Below are 22,634 nucleotides of genomic sequence, written 5' to 3' on the forward strand. Positions count from 1 at the left end.
TATTAATAAAGTTGAAAATAACTTGATAATAAACAACTGAATGCACCTGGTCCTCCACCTCTGTGCAACTACATCTCAAAGTCACTGAAGCTAACAGGAACTATTCTGAATGTTTACATTTTACACTGGTGTTCTTAATTCAATTTCTAGGGATATCAGGTATTTATAACCTGTTTAAGTTCATGATCAATTTAAAAGCGTTCTTTATATGGTTTCAATCAACGAGCATTTGGAATTCTCATTATTACATTGAGGGATTGTTATTAATTTCATCGATGAGACTGATTTTTTTTAAATCATCTTTAAAGATGATAGAAAATCTGATTTAAACTCAACACAGCATGCCTTTAAAATCCAAGATGTGTTGTGGTAATTTGAACATTTTCATCTGGACTGTACAGATAAAACAAACACAAATCCTATCTTTGTATTTTGGTTCAGGTTTGCTGCTCATGCACATTTTTTATTCACAATATTTCACAAAAGCTGGAACCAGAACTTATTCTAAATTGAAAATGCTTTTCAATTACCTTCATTGTTCTTAAAATTATTACTATCTCCTCAAAACAGAATGTAAATTATATTACATTATATTTATATTAAATATCCTTCAGGGAGAGCAATGGAATACTATGGCTGCTGTGAACATCATCATCAGTTACTATGTTTTTTTTTGATATCTACTTGTTGTCATGCATGTTGATTTAATTTTAATTTGCATTAAGTACATGTAAAATATAACCACAATTTTACATTAAACCAGTACAATGTTATAACTTTTAATGTATCAGGAAGGATGTATCTCTGAATTTCCAGTAAAATGTACTTATCATTAAAAGTTATTACCCCACAGTTTTGAAGACATACATACCTTTGATTTGGCTTTGAAGAACTACATGAAGAAACAATTTCCATATCTGAATCATCACTACTTATAACCTGCAAAGTGCAAAAATTAACATATGCCCATTTTAAAGTTCTAAATATCTGTAAGTTTATACATAATTTTGATTATACTTAATTTTGTGTTTCTGATGCCATACTGCAAAAATAAAGTTTGATTTTAAAAAGTGTGGATTGCTAAATATAAAAGCTTTTGCAGAAAATTATTTGCCTCAATAATTACACTTTGAGTAAAATCTCAGTATGTTGCAAAATTCAGTACCAAAGTTAAATGTAGTGAAATGTTCACTTTGTAATGAATTATCACGCAATTTCAGTTCACAAATAGCTGATACTGTGGCAATATATGAGAACCCTGTAGTTTAAGTACAATCATTCCCCATCACCACCAAGGGAGGTGGATGTAATAGCCTCACGGATTGGATTTACGAACCATGGAGTATATGAAAAGAGAGCATAACCCTACGTGCTCTTAGTTTGCTATGTCAGCTGACAAATTTATTACTCCTGTGATTTTCCTTAAAAAAACATACTAGAGCTTTCTACACTTGTTTCCTACTTCTCTCTGAGGCCATTTCTTCTTTTCCCTTAACTCATACCTTTCAGCTCTTTTGTCCTTCACTTCAGAATCAGGTTTAACACAATGACGTATGTTGTGAAATTTGTTGTTTTGTGGCAGCAGTACATTGCAATACATAATCATAAAAGAACTAAAACTTGCAATAAGAAATACATCTTTTAAAATTAAATTAAATAGGTAGTGCAAAATAAACGAGCAAACAAAAATTGAGGTAGTGTACATAGATTAACTGTCAATTCAGAAATCTGATGGGGGGAGGGGGAGAAGATGCTCCTAAAACATAGAGTGCACTTTCTCCTTAGCTGTTACACTTCATTTTGCATTGTTGTTTCACCCTATTCCAGCTCAATGCACGATGTAATAACTTAATCTGTATAAACAGTATGCAAGACAAGCTTTTCACTGTCCCTTGGTACACATGGCAATAATAAACCAGTACCAATTATAAACAAAAAAAAAATTCCTATAGCTAGGTTTTGGCCTTTGCTGATTATTTGCTTATTCGTAAGGCCACTGTAGGAGCCATGCACCTGTTTTCTGTGTTGCGCATTTATTATGTGTATTATGGTATCTAGTCACGTGAGTAGGGGCATGGTAAAAGCAAGTTACATATCTGTGCTTTATTCTGGGCAATTTGGAGCTGGAGACCGACGGATGTCAGATCTTTTTCTGACTGCTTAATTTTCACTTAGTTACGCTTAATTTTCATTGCTTTAAGATTGGATAAGGGTGTATTTAAGGCAGAGCTTGATAGGTTTTTGAGTGGACACTACATCAAAGGTTACAGGGAGAAGGCTGGGGAGTGGGGCTGAGGAGGGGAAAGAAAGGATCAGCCATGATTGAATCGCGGAGCAGACTCGATGGGCCAAATGGCCTAATTCTGTTCCTATGTCTTATGGTCTTATGTATGTTTGGTAGTTGCTAATAAGGGATCAAATGCAGTTCTTCAACTTTTGTAACATCATTACTAGAGTAATTGGAGGGTGCGTCATACAAGGATAACAACTCGTGTTATGTCAGTAACAGTGGCAAATGATTTGCAATAATTGGCCGCTATATTCTGTCAACAAAATATTTCAATAGTTATACCAAACAAATATCAGCATTCGGACATGACTGCGAAATTAGAAGCACTGCAGCCAGTAGCAGCTTGTGGCAAGCAACCTTTTGTTGATTCATTCTGTGTATTTGGGTTTGGAACACAGTTTAGAATGGTGTTTCGAATCACTCAGGGTAGACACAGACCCCAACAATCAAAAACCTGCAAGTATGCACAAGCAAAGATCACCTCACAAGTAACTTCTTTTTTGGAAATGATCCCTAGTCTAGCAGACGACCTGGAGCATCATTGTGTCCACTTTAAAACATTAATCAAGCCAAGCAACTTTAGTTCACAAAGTGGAGGACACCAAGCTACTTCACAAAATGGCGATCTCCATCTCCTTTGACCTCATGGCAAGAACAAAGACAATTGGTCTGTCTGCTTCTACTGTCCTTGATTCATTCAAGTTCACTGATTTGTGGACTGTAGTTCTTTCTGGCCAACAGTCTGGTTCACACACTTGGAAAACAGCACAAGTCAAGCTGGATGCAGTGACCTTGAGGTCAGGACTAAAAGAGAAATTAAACTTACTGGGAAGCTTTGGGAACTACAACTGACAATGTTCGGAAGGACTACTATAAAATTGTTAAGAAGATTAAAGATTTAATGCCGTTAATTAGAAGTCTTTTACAAGAAAAGCAAAATGTCTCGCGAGTGCAGTCTCATTCGGATGATTTAAAAAAGTCTTCATGAAGATGTTGCTAAGCAACATAACTTGCTGTTGTCTTTAATGTCTACCTCAGAGCAAGATAAACAAAAAGCTATGTAAATATTGATACTCTTATTAATACAGTCACGGCAGCGGCTGAGCAATGGTTGAAACAAACATATGATGTTGAAGGTCAAATTGTTGGAGGAAATGAAAATATTTATAGAGCCACAGGGCATGCTTTGACTACGTATAAAACTGCTGATCTTCAGGATGACATGCACCCTGAAGACACTGCATCTAATGTGCGTGCTAGCAGAGCATCCCATACATCTGATACCTCCTTGGCACGCATTAAAATGGAGGCCAATTTATCTGCATCATTCGCACAGCAACAATTATTGAAAGACAAACATGCGTTGGAAGAGCAAGAGGAGCAGCTGTGAAAAGGAAAAGAGCAGCTGAAAAAACAGTTATGGAGACGAAAGGAGCAGCTTAAGTTGCAGGAAAAAATTGTAGCTAAGATGTTCAGAGTGAAAACGATGAAGGCTTTAAGTGCTACGGGACCTAAACGTGCTCCAGCAGGACAGTTCTATGATGTGAATTCCTATGTTGACATGGCACAGAGAAAATCCAACATACTCGATGTCAATGTGGATACACTTGCTCCTCAAAAGTCTATGAGCCCTGAGCTTGGATGCCTAGGGGTAGTTCAGGATGTTCACCCTCAGCCTGCACCAAGGAGGCACTCTGAACCTATGCCATATCCAATAGCACAAGGTGCTTCTAAGGACATTAATTTACAGTTTGATGACACTCGTGTTTCAGATGTCAAAAGTCTAAATAGTACACCGGAGGTCATAAGGACGAAAAAGGAAATAGCAAGCTTAGTGGTGCAATACCAACACACTACTAAAATACTGATTCAAATCATCGATGGCGATCCACTGCAGTCTCATTCATTTATGAGAGCTTTCAAGAATAGCATTGAAGGCAAGACTGATAATTATGACAACCGACTCTATTTTCTTGAGCAGTTCTTTACAGATCGCCCTAGAGAGACTGTCAGAAGTTGCTAGTAAGCCAACCGGATGTTAGCTTATCTAAAAGGCTTTTACTATGAGAACATTTTGGTAATGAGCATAAAATTGCATCAGCCTATGTGGAAAAGGCTCTTTCTTGGCTGCATATCAAATCAGAAGATGTGAACATTCTTCGAGACCACAGCCTTTTTCTTAAGAGGCTATTGTAATGCAGTGGGAGATGTTCGGTATATGCGAGAGCAGGACAGGCTGATTAGTATATCAAATGTAAAGAGGTTGCCTTATATGATTAGGGATAAAGGGATTAGGGATGTTCTGCCTTTAAGGCTACTTTCACCAACCTTGCTGAGCTTATCAAAAAAACAAGTGAAGATTTCTACACATCCGATGTATGGAAATATATGAGAGACTACACCACCAGCAGTAAGCAAAGGTATGAACAAGACTAGGTCACAAATTCGTTCGAAAGCTGAAGGGCAAACACAAGGAAATCTACAGATGCTGTAACTTCAAACAACACACATAAAAATTGCTGGTGAACGCAGCAGGCCTGGCAGCATCTCTAGGAAGAGGTAGAGTCGACGTTTCGGGCCGAGACCCTTCGTCAGGCCTTTCTCTTCACCATTTACACCTCGGATTTCAATTACTGCACAGAGTCTTGTCATCTTCAGAAGTTTTCTGATAACTCTGCCATAGTTGGATGCATCAGCAAGGGAGATGAGGCTGGATACAGGGCTACGGTAGGAAACTTTGTCACATGGTGTGAGCAGAATTACCTGCAGCTTAATGTGAAAAAGACTAAGGAGCTGGTGGTAGACCTGAGGAGAGCTAAGATACCAGTGACCCCTGTTTCCATCCAGGGGGTCAGTGTGGTCATGGTGGAGGATTACAAATACCTGGGGATACAAACTGACAATAAACTGGACTGGTCAAAGAACACTGAGGCTGTCTGCAAGAAGGGTCAGAGCCGTCTCTATTTCCTGAGGAGACTGAGGTTCTTTAACATCTGCCGGACGATGCTGAGGATGTTCTACGAGTTTGTGGTGGCCAGTGCGATCATGTTTGCTATTGTGTGCTGGGGCAGCAGGCTGAGGGTAGCAGACACCACCAGAATCAACAAACTCATTCGTAAGGCCAGTGATGTTGTGGGGATGGAACTGGATTCTCTGACGGTGGTGTCTGAAAAGAGGATGCTGTCCAAGTTGCATGCCATCTTGGACAATGTCTCCCATCCACTACATAATGTACTGGTTGGGCACAGGAGTACATTCAGCCAGAGACTCATTCCACCGAGCTGCAACACAGAGCGTTCCTGTCTGTGGCCATCAAACTTTACAACTCCTCTCCTGGAGGGTGAGACACCCTGAGCCAATAGGCTGGTCTTGGACTTATTTCCTGGCATAATTTACATATTACTATTTAACTATTTATGGTTTTATTACTATTTAATTATTTATGGTGCAACTGTAACGAAAACTAATTTCCCCCGGGATCAATAAAGTATAACTATGATTATAACTGAAAGAAGAGATAGTAAGAGATTTGAAAGCGGGAGGGGGAGATCTGAAATGATAGGAGAAGACAGGAGCGGGAAGGGATGGAGCCAAGAGCTGGAAAGTTGATTGGCAAAAGGGATAGGAGAGGATCATGGGACGGACGGGAGGCCTAGGGAGAAAGAAAGAGGTAGCGGGGAAGCCCAGAGGATGGGCAAAGAGTATAATGAGAGGGACAGAGGGAGAAAAAGGAGAGTGAGAAAAAAATTACTAACAATAATAAAAGATAAATAAGTAACAGATGGGGTACGAAGGGGAGGTGGGGCATTAACAGAAGTTGGAGAAGTCAATGTTCATGCCATCAGGTTGGAGGCTACCCAGACTGAATATAAGGTGTTGTTCCTCCAACCTGAGTGTGGCTTCATCTTGACAGTAGAAGAGGCCGTGGATAGACATATCAGAATGGGAATGGGATGTAGAATTAAAACGTGTGACCACTGGGAAATCCTGCTTTCTCTGGTGGACAGAGCGTAGGTGTTCAGCGAAATGGTCTCCCAGCCTGCATTGGGTCTTGCCAATATATAGAAGGCCACATTGGGAGCACCGGACGCAGTATACCACCCCAGCCGACTCACAGGTGAAGTGTCACCTCACCTGGAAGGACTGTCTGGGGCCCTGAATGGTGGTGAGGGAGGAAGTGTAAGGGCATGTGTAGCACTTCTTCCGCTTACAAGGATAAGTGCCAGGAGGGTGAGAGGGAAATCGGTGGAAAGGGGTGGGAGGGACAAATGGACAAGGGAGTTGCGTAGGGAGAGATCCCTGTGGAAAGCGGGGGGGAAAGATGTGCTTAGTGGTGGGATCCCATTGGAGGTGGCGGAAGTTACGGAAAATAATATGTTGGATCGGAGGCTGGTGGGGTGGTAGGTAAGGACAGGGGGAACCCTATTCCTAGTGAGGTGGCAGGAGGATGGGGTGAGAGCAGATGTGTGTGAAATGGGAGAGATGCATTTGAGAGCAGAGTTGATGGTGGAGGAAGGGAAGCCCCTTTCTTTAAAAAAAGGAGGACATCTCCTTCGTCCTGGAATGAAAAGCCTCATCCTGAGAGCAGATGCGCTGGAGATGGAGGAATTGCGAGAAGGGGATGGGATTTTTGCAAGAGACAGGGTGAGAAGAGGAATAGTCCAAATAGCTGTGAGAGTCCATAGGCTTACAGTAGACATCAGTAGATAGGCTGTCTCCAGAGATAGAGACAGAAAGATCAAGCAAGGGGAGGGAGGTGTCAGAAATGGACCAGGTAAACTTGGGGGCAGGGTGAAAGTTTGAGGCAAAGTTAATGAAATCAACAAGCTCAGCATGTGTGCAGGAAGCAGCGCGAATGCAGTCGTCGATGTGGCGAAGGAAAAGTGGGGGACAGATACCAGTATAGGCTTGAAACATGGACTGTTCCACAAAGCCAATAAAAGGGCAGGCATAGCTGGGACCCGTACGGGTGCCCATGGCTACACCTTTAGTTTGGAGGAAGTGGGAGGCATCAAAGGAGAAATTATTAAGAGTAAGGACTAATTCCGCTAGACGGAGTAGAGTGGTGGTAGAGGGGAACTAGTTGCGTCTGGAATCCAAAAAGAAGCGGAGAGCTTTGAGACCTTCCTGGTGGGGGATGTAGGTGTACAGGGACTGAACATCCATGGTGAAAATACAGCAGTGGGGGCCAGAGAACTTAAAATCATTGAAAAGATTCAGAGTGTGAAAAGTGCCACGAACATAGGTGGGAAAGGATTGAACGGGGGGGGGGGGGAATAAAACAGTGTCGAGGTATGCAGAAATGAGTTCGGTGGGGCAGGAGCAAGCTGAGACAATGGGTTTACCTGGACAGGCAGGTTTGTGGATCTTGGGTAGGAGGTAGAAATGGGAAGTGCGGGGTGTGGGAACTATAAGGTTGGTAGCAGTGGATGAGAGAGCCCCTGAGCGGATGAAGTTGGTGATGGTGTTCTAAAGCTGATGGGAGCAGCTTTGCCACCACTGTGGCCTCTGTGGTGGCCTCTGTGAAAAGTGAAGCTAAATCTGAGCCCAGAACTGATGAAAAGGGTGCAAATTCGATCTAAGTTGTGAAAGAATCAAACAAAGCAGCAAGAAATGCCCTGGTTTCTATTGGCCTTACAGGGGCTGGTGATCATGATTGTTATAGGCATCCATTAGTCTCATGAGACCATGGATTTGCGCCTTGGAAGGTTTCCAGGGCGTAGGCCTGGGCAAGGTTGTATGGAAGACTTGCAGTTGCCCATGCTGCAAGTCTCCCCTCTCCATGCCACTGATGTTGTCCAAGGGAAGGGCATTAGGACCCACAGCTTGGCACCGGTGTCATCACAGAGCAATGTGTGGTTAAGTGCCTTGCTCAAGGACACACACGCTGCCTCAGCAAAGGCTCGAACTAGCGACCTTCAGATCACTAGATGAACGCCTTAACCACTTGGCCACACGCCAACACACGATCATGATTGTAAACTTTCTATATCAGGTGAAGTCTAAGAGTAACAAGACAGTGGTTGCTTATGCTTTCCTACATCAAGGAAGTACAGCAGTGTTCTGCACAGTGAGTTTCATGAACAAGGTCGACCTGATAGGAAGAGGAACACCCATTTTCTTATCTACCATGGGTCAAGACAAGGTTGCGAATAGCTACATCGTTTCAGGATTGGAAGTGGCTAGCCTAGTGTAAACTATTGTGAACCGCCTAAAATCCGTACGCAGGAACGTATGCCTGTCCAGAAAGGAAACATTCTTGTCAGAAGATCTTCAGGAATGGTCTCACCAGAAGCATATTCATTTGCTGGAAATGGAGTCAGAAATTGAGCTGCTGATTGTGGAGAACGTGCCTGAAGCATTGGAGCTGGTGCAAGTGATTTGCAGTGTTAATGATGAACCCTATGCAATCAGAACAATGTTGGGATGGACTGTTAATGGACCATTGAAAGGAGACCGTGGTGGTGGCAGAAGAGACCACGCTCGGCCAGAGCTGACAGTTAACAGGATTTCAGTTTTGCACTTGGATGAGCTTTGGCAGCAGCAATTCAAGAAAGATTTTTCTGAATGTAGTCAAGAAGGACAATCTGGTCTGTCAAGAGAAGATCACGATCCAGAATAGACCACTTACCAGAAAGAAGATATTTATGTGAATGTTAAGATTTCATGTCTCATGTGTTTTGACAGCATGTAGCTGTAATTATTATTATAATAATTAGGGGGCTGGAATGTAGGAGCCATTCGTCTGTTTTCTATCTGCATTGTATTTGGTCTTGCGTGGTTATTACGTGTATTATAGTAACTAGTCATGTGAGTGGGGCTGTGGTATAAGCAAAGGGAGTAAGTTACATATTCGTGCTTTGTTCTGGACAGTTTGGAGCTGGGGACTGACTGATGTCACATCTTTTATTAACCACTTATGCTTAGTTACGCTTGTTTCATTGCTTCAAGACCGTATACGTTTGCTAGTTGCTAATAAAGGATTGAATACAGTTCTTTGACTTTTGGAACATCATTACTGGAGTGACTAGAGGGCGTGTCATACAAGGATAACAACCCGTGCTAGGTTGCCATCAGCGGCAATTGATTTGTTAGAACTGGCCGCCACAGTCATCATTAACCTTTAATGTCAGTGCCACTTTCCTGTCCTAAACCTACACCTGTAGTGACCCAGAAAGCCGTCTTGAACGTGCAGTGACTGTCCATGGCCATGGCCATGACCATGACAATGCTGGGTTGAGAATTCCAGATATTTACTATCCTCTAGGTTTCTTCCCATCTCAGTGCTGAATGACCATTGCTTTAATTTGAGATTGAGATCTCTTGTTTGAAATTTCGCAGCGGGGAAATAGCTACTTTTTCAAACCCTGTATATGTCAATGGAAGAATGAGAGCTAATCTTAAATGCCCAAACTGCTTAACTTCCCTATATAGGTCAAAATCTTCTTCCCAGGAACCAATCTAGTGAACCTTCATTGAAATCCCTCTATTGTCAACATAATCGGAGTTATGTAGGGAATTACCCTTACGCACAATATTTCAGGTGACCTCTCATCAGGGCTCAATATGATTGCAAATGCTCTTGCATTCAATTTTTTTTGCAATAGAATCATATAAAGATGACTTTTTGGTCATCTTTACTACTCCATCTCCAAAGAGGTCAGTTTCAAATCCCACTCCCTTCCCTCACCATCAGCCAATCCTCAGCCCAAACGAGTGAATACAAAGCCACTACTTCAATGAAAATGATGAAAACTATAGGACTGGAGGAATAGCTTCCCAAACCAAGATAAAAATTAAAGTCTGCAGGAAAGTAACAGGGCAGAGCTCAATGAAGAGGAGGACAGCTCAAAAGTACAAACAACTTCTTTCTTCCATTGCCCCTCCCCACTCTTTTTTTCTCCTTTTAGATCCTGCTTCACCCTGTTCCTTTCCCTGGCTGGTTCCTTATGTTCCCCATCAGCTGTCCAACTGACAGAATGACTGTACTTAACTCCTGTTTCCCAGCAACATTGTATCAAGTTGAAAGCATTAAAGATAAATACTAAATGTTTAACAAGAGATTAAATACTGTACCTCTATGGGTGGGGTCCATGCTTGCCGCTGGCTTGCTGCTTTAAAAGCTGGTAAAGAAAAATTTGGTTAGTGGTAATGTTCTGTACAATGGTGGAAAGTTGTATTCTGCAGCAGCCTTGTGTAAACAAGCAGCTTCAAAAACTATAATTATTTCAACAAAACTAGAATACATAATTTACATTGATGTCCGGCAAGACTGCTCAAGATTACCACACTTAAAGCAATAAACTTCAGTATTGAAAAGTATCTTTTCAGCATGATTTGTACTACTTCAACAACTCCACAGATAAAATTGGCACGCATCCCTTATGTGTTTATTTTAATGTAAGGAAGGAGTATTGTAGGAAAGGCGGATGAGCTTAGGGCATGGATCAGCACATGGAATTACCACATTGTAGCCATTAGTGAGACTTGGTTGAAGGAGGGGCAGGACTGGCAGCTCAGTGTTCCAGGACTCCGTTGCTTTTGACGTGATAGAGCAAGAGGGTGGCATTGCTAGTCAGGGAATATGTCACGTCTGTGCTCAGACAGGACAGACTGGAGAGCTCATCTACTGAGGCTATATGATTAGAACTGAGGAATAGGAAAGGGGTGACCACATTAATTAATATTACAGGCCACCCAACAGACTGCAGGATTTAGAGAAGTAACTTTGTAGAGAAATCACAGACTGTTGCAAGAAACATACGGTTGTGACAGTAGATGATTTTAACTTTCCACATATTGGTTAGGACTCTCATTCTGTAAAAGGGCTGGATGGGATAGTTTGTCAAATGCGTTCAGGAAAGTTTCCTTAACTGGTACATGAAGCTCTAGAATTCCTATTAAGGAATGAGACAGGGAAGGTGACAGAAGTTTGTGTAGGAGAACGCTTTGCAGCTAGTGATTATAATGCCATTAGCTTCAAGATACAGTAATTATGGAGGATAGGTCTGGACCTCAGGTTGAGATTCTAAATTGGAAAGCGGCCAATTTTGATGGTATCAGAAAGGATCTGGCAAGTGTGGATTGGGACAGCTTGATGTCTGGCAAAGGTTTACCGTACTTGGACGGCCTTCGAAAGTGAAATTTTAGGAGTAGAGTTTGTGTGCTCCTGTCAGAACAAAAGGCCTTCATAAACCATAAATCAATGTTTTGAGTACAAGAGTTGAGATGTTATGTTGAAATATATAAGATGTTGGCAAGGCTAAATTTGGAGTATTGTATGCAGTTTTAGTCACCTCCTATAGGAAATATGTAAATAAGATTGAAAGAGTGCAGACAAAATTTACAAGGATGCTGCCAGGACTTGAGGACCTGAGTTGTAGGGAAAGGCTGAATAGGTGAGGACTTCATTCCTTGGAGTGTAGAAGAATAAAGGGAGATTTGATAAAGGTCTACAAAATTATGAGTATAGATAAGATAAATGCAAGCAAGCTTTTTCCACTGAGGTTGGATGAGACTAGAGGTCACAGGTTAAGAGTGAAAGGTGAAATGTTTAAGAGGAACACGAGGGGGAACTTTTTTTACTCGGAAAGTGGTGAGAGTGTGGAATGAGCTGCGAGCAGAAATAGTGGACGTGGATTCGATTTCAATCATCTAAAAAGAAATTTGGTTCGATACATGGATGGGAGGGGTGTTGGGGGCTATAGTCCAGGTGCAGGTCAATGAGATTAATACGTTTGTAGTTTGGCATGGACTAGATGGGCTGAAGGGCCTGTTTCTGTGTTATAGTGTTCGATGACACTATGAGCCACATGGGTGAGTAAGGGCCGAATCCAAAGAACAAGAATCTTATGGTAACTAATTTTAAATTTACTTTCATTGAATCAGTTATTGCATATAATAAAAATAATGTTACGTAAACATAATTAATATCATGTTATGTAATAGCACTATTTTATACGTTCTATAATGAAGATAACTACATCAGGAAAACAATGGAAAACAAAGAAAAAGCTTGGCATAAAAGAATCACATATTATACTCCAATATACAAGGCATCTTCAGTGACTGGATTACACTCTTGTCTACCTTCTGTGATTAGTACACTTTTTGCTTGTGTAACTACTGGAGCCTTGTATGCCTTGCTGCTGCTGGGAGCCTTTGATTCTTTGCTGGTTTCCCTTCCACTGCTTCCTAGTGAGTCATAAGAGAAAATCATGTTAGCTTATAAATTTCAGATTATTATATCATAAGCACAAAAAAATGTTGTGACCCCAGAGTAGCCCAAAATTATTTTACTTTGACAGCAGCAGTTAAACAAGACAAAGAAATGTTTTACGTGCATGATTAAGCATTTTGCATATCAAATTATAAATGAACATACTGTATATATAGTTGGCCAGTTAATCAAGTTACAATTCTTTTAAATGCAAACAATTCTGATTGCTTTGGAAAATAATTAATAATGAATCAACTAATCAAAAGAAAACATATATAGACAATAGAAGTTACAAAACAATCTGATGTTTAAATTTCAAGGTAGGTGAGTGACAGTGATGTTGGTCTGGTGCTTGCCTGCTTCAGAAATCACTGTATATCTAGGATTTCACAGCACTTTTTCCAAAGGTGCAAAGGATGAAGTGCATTCTCGATAAAAAAAATATGCACAGTGCTCTTATGAGACAGAAAGAAATATATTTATATGATTACGACATAAAACATAAAATATATAACATTATTTATTATCATTGATATTTGAAGGCTGTATGTACTATAAAAATTGGATCACATCTGTTGACTGCTCTATGGATGGTAACACTGCTTCATGTGCAAATTGACAGAAGCTGTCTCTCAAAGAAAACTACAGTGCAAGACATTTTCTTCAATAAAACTTGTTATAAATACTATTTTCCTACATCTGAAGTGTGAGAGCAAGAGATGTTTGTACATGGCCATATGGACATGATTAAAATTGTTAAGACTTCAGATGCTGACAAAATTAGACTTGAAGCTGATATAGAAAACAGCCACAAAAGGTGGCTTATAATGTGAGAACTCTCTTCAGGCCTTCAAGTGGTATTTGAATCAGATCATGAGTTGGAAAAAGTCTGCATTAATTTGAAAGTACATAGAACAATCAGTACAGAACAGCCACAGGCCATACAGCCCACAATGCAAATCGAGACTGATCCATCTGTCCAGTACGTGGTCTACATCCCTCTGGTCACCACTGTCCATGTACACATCTAAATGTCTCTTAAACAGGCTATTTCATCTGCCTCTACCACCTCTCCTGGAAGAGCAATTCAGATATCCACTACTCTCAGTGGAAGAAAAATTTGCCTCATTAACTTTCCTCCTCTCTCCTGAAAGCTACATCCACTCCATCTGTTCCAAGCCCAGGCACATTTCGGGAAATCTGATCACTTGGCTGTCCTCCCACCTGCATACAGGCAGAGGCTAAAGAGCAAGGCTTCAGAGATCAGGACAACAAAGTTTCGGTCGGGGGGGGGCGTCGGGGTGTAGGGAATGCTTCAAGTCAGTGGGCTGGGCCATGTTCAATGACTCATCTGTGGATCTGAATGAAAACACCATGGTTGTCACAGACTTTATTACAGCAGTTATAGATGAGTGTGTCCCCTCAAAATCATTCACCAGAAGCCCTGAATGAATGATGAGATCGGAAGTTTGCTGACAGCCTGATCGGTGGCATTCAGGTCTGGTGACTAAGTAAGATGCAAGAAGTCCAGGTACAATCTCCAAAAAGCCATCTCATGGGCAAAGTGGTGATTCCGGACCAAACTTGAGTCACTGAAGGATGCTCAACAGTTGCAGCAGGGCTTGAATGCTATTACCTCTTACAAAGTGAAACCAAGCAACATAGATGACAACAAGGCTTCTCTCCCAGGTGACCTCAATGCCTTCTATACTCGCTTTGACCATCAAAACAAGGAGGAACCATCACAAACTTCCACAGCCCCCGATGACCTTGTGATTCCTGTCTCTGAGGCCAGCAAGAGAGCATCCTGCAAGAGGGTGAACACATAGAAAGCATCTGACCCAGACAGGGTACCTGGCCAAGTACTAAGGACCTGTGCTGATCAACTGGCTGGTGTGTTCACCAACAGCTTTAACCTCTCACTGTGGCAGTCTAAGTAAACACCTGCTTCTAGCAGGCTTCAATTATACAGGTGCCGAAGAACATAGCCACCTGCCTCAATAACTATCATCCACTAGCATTAACATCCACCGTGATGAAGTTCTTCCAGTGGTTGTTGATGAAATATATCAACTCCTGCCTGAGAAACAACTTGGATTTGCTCCAATTTTGCCTACTGTCACAACAGGTCCACAGCAGATGCCATTTCATTGGCTCTTCACTCAACCCTGGAACATCTGGATAGTAAAGATGCATAGATCAGGATGCTCTTTATCGACAACAGCCAGCATTCAGTACCATCATCCTCTCAAAACTAATCAATATGCATCAAGACCTTGGCCTCAATACCTTCTTGAGCAATAGGATGCTCCATTTCCTCACTTGCAGATCCTGGTCAGCTCAGATTGGCAACAATATCTTCTCCACAATCTCCATCAGCACAGGTACACCACGAGGCTGTGTGCTTAGCCCCTCACTGTACTTGCTTTATACTTATGAATGTAAGGCTAAGCACAGCTCCAATGCCATATTTGTTTGCTGAGGACACCATCATCATTGGTCAAATCAAAGGTGGCGATGAATCAGCATATAGGAGGGAGGTTGAAATCTAGCTGAGTGATGCCACAACAGCCACCTCTCACTCAATGTCAGCAAGACCAAGGAGCTGAATATTGACTTCAGGAGGAGGAAACCAGAGGTCCATGAGTCAGTCCTCATTGGAGGATTGGAAGTGGAGAGGGTCAGCTGCTTTAAATTTCTGGGCCCAGCACATGAGTGCAACTACGAAGAAAGCACGGCAGTGCATATACATCCTTACAAGTTTGCGAAGATTCAGCAAAACATCTAAAACTTCGACAAACTTCTATAGATGTGTTGGAGGGTATATTAACTGGTTGTATCATGGCCTGGTATGGAAACACAAATGCCCTTGAACAGAAAATTCTACATAATTAGTGGACACAGCCCAGTCCATCATCGGTAAAGCCCTCTCCACTACTCACCACATCTACATAGAGCACTATCACAGGAAAGCAGCATCCATCATCAAGGAACCCCACCACCCTGGCCATGCTCTCTTTTCACTGCTGCCATCAGGATGGTGGTACAGGAGCCTCAGGACCCACAGCACCAGGTTCAGGAACAGTTATTACCACTCAACCATCAGGCTCTTGAACCAGTTGGGATAACTTCACCGAAATGTTCCCACAATTTATGGATTCACTTTCAAGTACTCTTCATCTCATGTTCTCCATATTTATTGCTTACTTATTTATTATTTTTTTCTCTTGTATTTGCATTGTTTGTTGTCTATTGCATTGTTGGTTGTTTGTCCATCCTGTTGGGTGCAGTCTTTCATTGATTCTATTATGTTTCTTGGATTTTCTGAGTATGCCCGAAAAAAAAAATAAATCTCAGGTTGTACATGGTGAGATACATGTACTTTGATAATAAATTTAACTTGTTTGTTGTATATCACCTTGTTTTCGACATTTCCACCCCAGGAAAAAGACTCTTGACTCTCTACTCCATCTACGCCTCTCATAATTTTATACACTTCTGTCACAACACCTGTCAGCGTCCCACACTCCACAGAACACTATCCAAGTGTATTCAGCCTTTCCTCCAACAGTCTCAAATCCAGATAACACCTTGATGAATTTCTTCTGCATCCCTTCCAAGTCCTCCACATCGTTCCTGTAGTGTGTGTGGGAACCAGAATGCTCCAAATATGCCTCACCAAAGTTTTAGACAATCGTAACATGACTTCCTGACTGTTTAGTCAACACTCTAATGATAAAACAACTATGTCATTCGCCCGCTTCGTTACCCAATTTATGTGCTGCCACAATCAGGGAACAATGGACTTGCCAGAATAATCCTCTGTTAATCAGTAATCGTAATGGTCCAAATATTTAATGTACACTTTCTTTTTACATGAACCTCACAGACCAGAAGCATGTTTAGCCTATTCATGGTTGCCCGAAAGCCCATTAAAGTACAGTGCTGCTTATATACTATTAAAAGCAATTCCTAACATTTGGTCTGACTGATTATCTGGAGCGATTTTGATTACCTGAAGTGATACTGATTACCTGACTCAACCAGTTTAGAGGAATTCCCCGAACATAGCACCTTATGAGAGATTAATAAATGAAGTTATGACAATGAGGATGGGAAGAAGTGCTTGACAATGATGGCACTGTCAGCATGTTCTGGGGTCTGGCTTGGTGGACCAGCTGACAACCTCCAATCTGGCAATTTTTTGACATTTGTAAAAATGTAAACAACTCTTACTGCCCCCTCTTCTAGATCCTCCTCTTCCAGTGGAGGAACTCTGTTTTCTGGTGGTGCCTCTTCCACGACCTCTTCCTCGCCTGCTCGTAGATCCCAATACATTTTCATCAGAGTCTGCAACGTTTTCTTCAATAGTTTCCATGTAATCCATGTCATCATCACTCTGAAATGATGAGACACCTTTTTCTTCAACCCTATGTGCCCTAGTTCGAATGATTGCCTTTAAATAATGGAGGGAAAAATACTGAATCAGGAAAACTATTTATTGCAATGGCACAAAGCAAGAATTAAGCAACCAGATCATGACATTTATGTTCAATTTACATTTAATTCAATTTGAAAATAGCTTAAAAAAAGTTGATTTCACAATTTAATCAAATTTCCAATTAATGTGAAAGCAATTTTGATTACAAATTGAAACAAGTTTCCACATTGTCAAAACTTTGACTTAATTGATCAAAAGTTTATTTAATGCCGTGACTTAGAAAGTAGCCCAGACTGCTGGAGAATGCGGGAAGAGATCTTTGCATTATCCATTAGTACACAGGCCAGCAACAGGTCATTGTAAAAATCTGGATACATACTGCAGCTTACGAAGAGAAAATCAGCCCAGTGAGTGATGTCACCTTGCTCAAATTCAGAAGCAGGGAATGAGAAAAGTGCCAGATATATTATTTGAAGGCTAGAAAAAAACTATACCAATTCAAAACAAAATACATAATACATACTTCTTTAACTTCTTTATCTTCTTCTGCTGTGTTACTTTTTCTCATTTCACGAAATTGCTTTACCTGAAAGTTAAATTGATCAGAGACAAATCAGTCTGTGCGATACATTCCAAAAATGATCAAATCTATGCCTAGCCCAAAAACCAGACCAGGTATTCTCCCAACATTAAACCAGTCAAGTATTACCTAGATGTTTAACAGACAACTTTAATTATGCAACTTCTGAATCATATTAATCAACTTCATTTACTAATAGGCTTATTATATTAATAGACTTCTAAACATACTAATAAACTGTTTTCTCAGCATTGGAGAAACTGGATAATACAGACAATGCTGTGGACAAAGTATACAGACATCTTGAAGGGCAGAGGGGATGTAGGGGAAGGAAATGGAGTGAGCTGGGAAGATCTGATCAGAGGGGAGAGGAACATGGAAATGACTGATATGAAAAGGAGCAGAGCAGTCTACATGGAGCTTTAAACAAGTTAGAGGAAGAGGCTGGGGAAATCAGAATGCCAGGGACAAAACTAGGAGGACCAAGGAGATAAGAAGAAAACTCAACAAGAATACATCAGTGGGAGTGGTGTCCAATTCCCTGAGGAAGGGGCAGCCATTGGAATCATGCCCAAGTAGTTACAGGTCTAGGAACTCACCTCTCAAAAGTGCACCAGCAGGCTAAACAATTGCAACTGTACATCACATCCAAGCCTGAAAATGCCAACACCTGATATGCCTGTCTGCACAATGTCAGCACTGTCGTTTTGACAACAGTCATAAGAGAAAATCAAAACTCCACACAATTTTCCCTATAAAGAACTCAAAGACCAACAGAGCAAAAACCACATATCACATGTGAAACCAGCCAATGTGGCACCTCCTGCATTTTGCCAGAAAGGTAATATTTCATGGGATTCCTAGATAGTGAAAGCAGACTGGCAATGAAATTACAATGGGTATCAAACTAAATTAGATCATATCACCACCTAATACCTATACACTTTAAAGTCATCAGAAGTTGCAGATTACCAATCAGAGTGAAAGCTCTCCCTAGATTTGCCAGCATTCTCGGTATAATTCAATAGGCAATGCATTTATCAGCATTCATTGTGACAGTAATGAGATGTGCATCACAGTTTCAGCAATACGGAGTCAACCCTGTCCTCTAGTGCCATCTTTGTGGAGTTGGCACATTCCCCATTTGAAAGTCTGGGCTTCTTCCAGTCCTCCTGTTTCTTCCCATATCCCACAGAAGTCCAACTTGATTGGTTAATTAACTAAAGTTATAGGAGTAATAGGATCTGAGGGAATTTGATAGGAATAGGGGGGCAATAAAATGGGATGTGTCACATTGTTGTGAACTGATCCTTATTGGGCTGAAGGACCTGTAACCTTGTTGACTATCTTTGATTCTAACAATAACCCAATCTGGAAAAACTTGGCAGATATTCTAACTCCATTTGACTAATTCTGCTGACCCTATACACACATTTTACTGCAAATTTTCAGAATCATTTGTACATTTTACCTATAAATGAACCTGGGGACAGTAAGTTGGCAGGGTCTCTCTATGACTAAAGTGACTTCAGAATGGCATGCCTACAGAAGTAGGAATGTCAGTCCTCTGTGTCGGCCTCAAATCAGAGCCTCTAAACAAATGGATTTATAGTTGTGGGTCAAACATAAAATGCGAAAGGAGACCAGGATAATTCCTAGCTGGATCCAAATAATGCTGTAGATCAGGTAAGGTGATCTATCAGGGGTGCTCTGAAAACTTTTCAGTACAATTCAATTGGATATTGTTCTTTTGCAGTTTTTTTCTGTTAATCACTACATAATGCAATATTTATATTTAACAACTGCTCTAATATCTTGGAGAAGGTTCAGGAGCTTGAAGACTCGTATGGCCAGATTTGGGAACACCTTCTTTCCAACTGTGATAAGACTGCTGAACGGATCCTCACCCGGATCTGGGCCGTACCTTCCAAATATCCGGACATGCCTCTCGGTTTTTTTGCACTAACTTACTTCCCATTTTTCTATTTTCTATTTATGATTTATAATTTAAATTTTTAATATTTACTTATTTTTAATATTTAATATTTGTAATCCAGGGAGTGTGAAGCGCAGAATCAAATATTGCTGTGATGATTGTACGTTCAAGTACCAATTGTTTGGCAACAATAAAGTATGAAGTAAAAGGTCATGAGCAAAAGGACTGTTTGTTTTACCAGTTACAAAGCTCACTTGCATCATCTACTGGCACAGTCAGGTTACTACAACCTCCCTCATTGATTATTCTCCATGAAACTGAGCAATATTGGTATTGCTTTCTGATCACAGATACCACATTTGATTCCTATCCTGTCTTTATTCAAAATCTACTTAACTAACTGTGCACCAGACACACTGGACAATAACCAGGAACTGGAGGCACCACCAATCTTAGATCCAAGTAATTTATTGCGGAGTAATGTTTCTTTAGGAAGCTAAAGGCATAGTTTCTTTTATTGCTATCAACTTATATAAAAAAAATTAAACTGAAAATTATTAGTTTTCCAATCATATACCTCTGATGTAGAGCTTTTCCCACGTTGTTATGGTTCTTGTCTCAACTCCATATGACCGAAGGGTTATAAATTCTGGTGCAAAACTTTCTGAGACATCCATAATCAGACTCTGTGTTTCAAATCCTCTTACAAAACTGCAAAACTGATCATTAACTGATCACCCTTTTCTTCCTTCAGTTAGTCCTGACGAAGGGTCTCGGCCTGAAACGTCGACTGTACCTCTTCCTAGAGATGCTGCCTGGCCTGCTGCGTTCACCAGCAACTTTTATGTGTGTTGTTTGAATTTCCAGCATCTGCAGAATTGCTCGTGTTTGCGTTTTTAAAAAAACTGATCACTAATCCAGGATCATGTTGGTACCAAAAGTAAACCCAACTTGATTTAATTCATTTCAAACTATATTCTTAAATGCCTCTCTCTCTCAACTGACATGAACCTACTGCCTTGCTATTGCAATGGAGAGTATCCATTTAGTTATCTCTGCTGTTATTCCCATCAAGCTAATTCCCATCCTAGTTCTGATGTACTCTCTGTTTCTTTCTTATATAAGCTCATTTTCTCTTTTAAGCTGATGTTATCCTTGGGACACTGCTACCTTATAGTGTTCCAGACAACGTCTCATGAATGCCCTAATGAAGCACAACCTCCCTACTTTTGCATTCAAGTCCCAAGCCATAAACAGTAATAATTCTTTAGTTTTCCAAATTTTATGTGGTACCTGAGTACTCACCCTTTGTGAGTCATGCACTAGAATCGGAAATCCTTCTGCACCTCAGAGTACTATCATTAGTTACATTTTTTAAAAAATAGTTCCTGCAAAAAAGCTGGAGCTTCACATTTTTCTACTCGTTAAAGATTTTCTGGAGTCAATCATGAAACAATCTGGATTGCAACTTGTCTGGTATTTTGAACTGCTGCACAATCAGTTAATGTGCTCTTCATGAAGGCACCTCTTAGCTTTAGAGAAAAATTATTAAAATTAAATAAGGGCAATTGTATGAGCATCAAAATATCTAAAACTGAACTGAACAATTAATTTAAGGGATCAGTGAATTTCAATGAAATGGCAGAGGGTCTTTCAGAACTCACAGAACATAAACAGTCCAATAGGAAAGATAATTCCATGGGATGACCCATCATATGATGTTAGGTCTGACATGAAAATACCAATGCCCTTGAACAGAAAATCCTACAAAAAGTAGTGGACACAGCTCAGTCCATTATGGGTGAAGCCCTCCCCACAACTGAGCACAACTACACAAAGAAAGGTCACGAGAAAGCAGCGTTCATCATCCAGGAGCCCCACCACCCAGGCTATGCTCTCTTCTCACTGCTGTCATCAGGAAGGTGGTACAGGAGCCTCAGGACTCAGACCACCAGGTTCAGGACCCGTTATTACCCCTCTACCATCAGGCTGTTGAACCAAAAGGGATAACTTCATTTGCCCCATTACTAAACTGTTCCCACAACCTACGGACTCACTCATATTTGTTGCTTATTTATTCATTATTATTTCTTTACTTTTGTATTTGCAGTTTGCTGTCTTTTGCATATTGGTTGTTTGTCTGCCCTGTTGGGTGCAGTCCTTCATTGATTCTATTATGGTTCTTGGGTTTACTGAGTATGCTCGCAAGAAAATGACTTTCAGGGTTGTACATGGTGATATATACGTTTGTATGTATTTTGATAATAAATTTCTTTGAACTTTGAAGTAGCATCAAGCTTAAAAGAAATGTGATTGGGCAAACTGAGACAGTGGATCAAAAGATCAGATGGAATACAAAATTGACTATAAGAGTGAAGAAAAGAATTAAGAATATGAGATAAATCTAGCCTTAAATACAACACAGATAGCAAAAGTTTCTATTGATGTTAAAATTATGTTTAATCCTATAGAGAATGAGAATGGAAAATTAATAATGAACATCAAGTAGATAGCAGATGAATTAAACAGGTATTTTAAAGTAAAAGATTCAAAGTAACATCCCAGAAGTAGCATGGAAACGGAAGACAGGTAGGCAGTTTAGAAAATTCAAATCAGAGTAGCACTAAGCAACTAGTGCAGTAGTCTACATGAATATCTCTTCTCTGTACCTCTGTATCACTCTTATCCACTCAACTTTTGGCAGAGTGGATTCAGACATAGCTTCCTTTCACAATCTATTATCTCCAGAGGGTCCACAAACCTTTATACCTCTGCCCCACATATTCCAAATTCACCAGGGATCCACCTTCTGACCACTTTTCATCTGCAGACACGTCAGTTTTCATTGTCAAAATGAAGACGGCAAGCTCTACTCTCCAAAGTCCCTTATAATTGCCTGCCCAACGTTCTGTCACATACGATATTTTACAACCTATTGGCTCCTTCTACAAATATAGAGAATTTTGAACAATTAAAACCAATGCACCTTGTCACAATGCTACAATAACATCCAAGTAAAAATGGAAAGCATAGAAAGGCATAAAATCTGCAAACTTTATTTTTCTCCAAAAAAATCTCAGGCTCAAGCTGTTTGCAACCGCAGCATTCATTGCAAACCTTACTTCAAACTCCATATTCTCTAATATAAGTTACATATAGTTTCATAAC

At 40.5% G+C, this 22,634-nt stretch overlaps 1 protein-coding gene across 1 annotated transcript in view; it reads right to left on the reverse strand.

Moving 5' to 3' along the window:
• The window catches only part of mre11a (MRE11 homolog A, double strand break repair nuclease), a 72,431-nt gene that overhangs the window by 12,475 nt on the left and 37,322 nt on the right, over positions 1-22,634 (reverse strand). Inside the window, exons 13-17 of the mRNA XM_072263393.1 lie at positions 17,474-17,536; positions 16,746-16,965; positions 12,380-12,484; positions 10,367-10,413; positions 872-939 (exon numbers count right to left, since the gene is read on the reverse strand). Of these exons, the coding sequence (XP_072119494.1) occupies positions 872-939; positions 10,367-10,413; positions 12,380-12,484; positions 16,746-16,965; positions 17,474-17,536 (503 nt within the window). The remainder of the gene's footprint in view (positions 1-871; positions 940-10,366; positions 10,414-12,379; positions 12,485-16,745; positions 16,966-17,473; positions 17,537-22,634) is intronic.

This window comes from Mobula birostris, chromosome 7 (genome assembly GCF_030028105.1).
Source record: "Mobula birostris isolate sMobBir1 chromosome 7, sMobBir1.hap1, whole genome shotgun sequence".
In the NCBI taxonomy this organism is placed as follows: Eukaryota; Metazoa; Chordata; class Chondrichthyes; order Myliobatiformes; family Myliobatidae; genus Mobula; species Mobula birostris.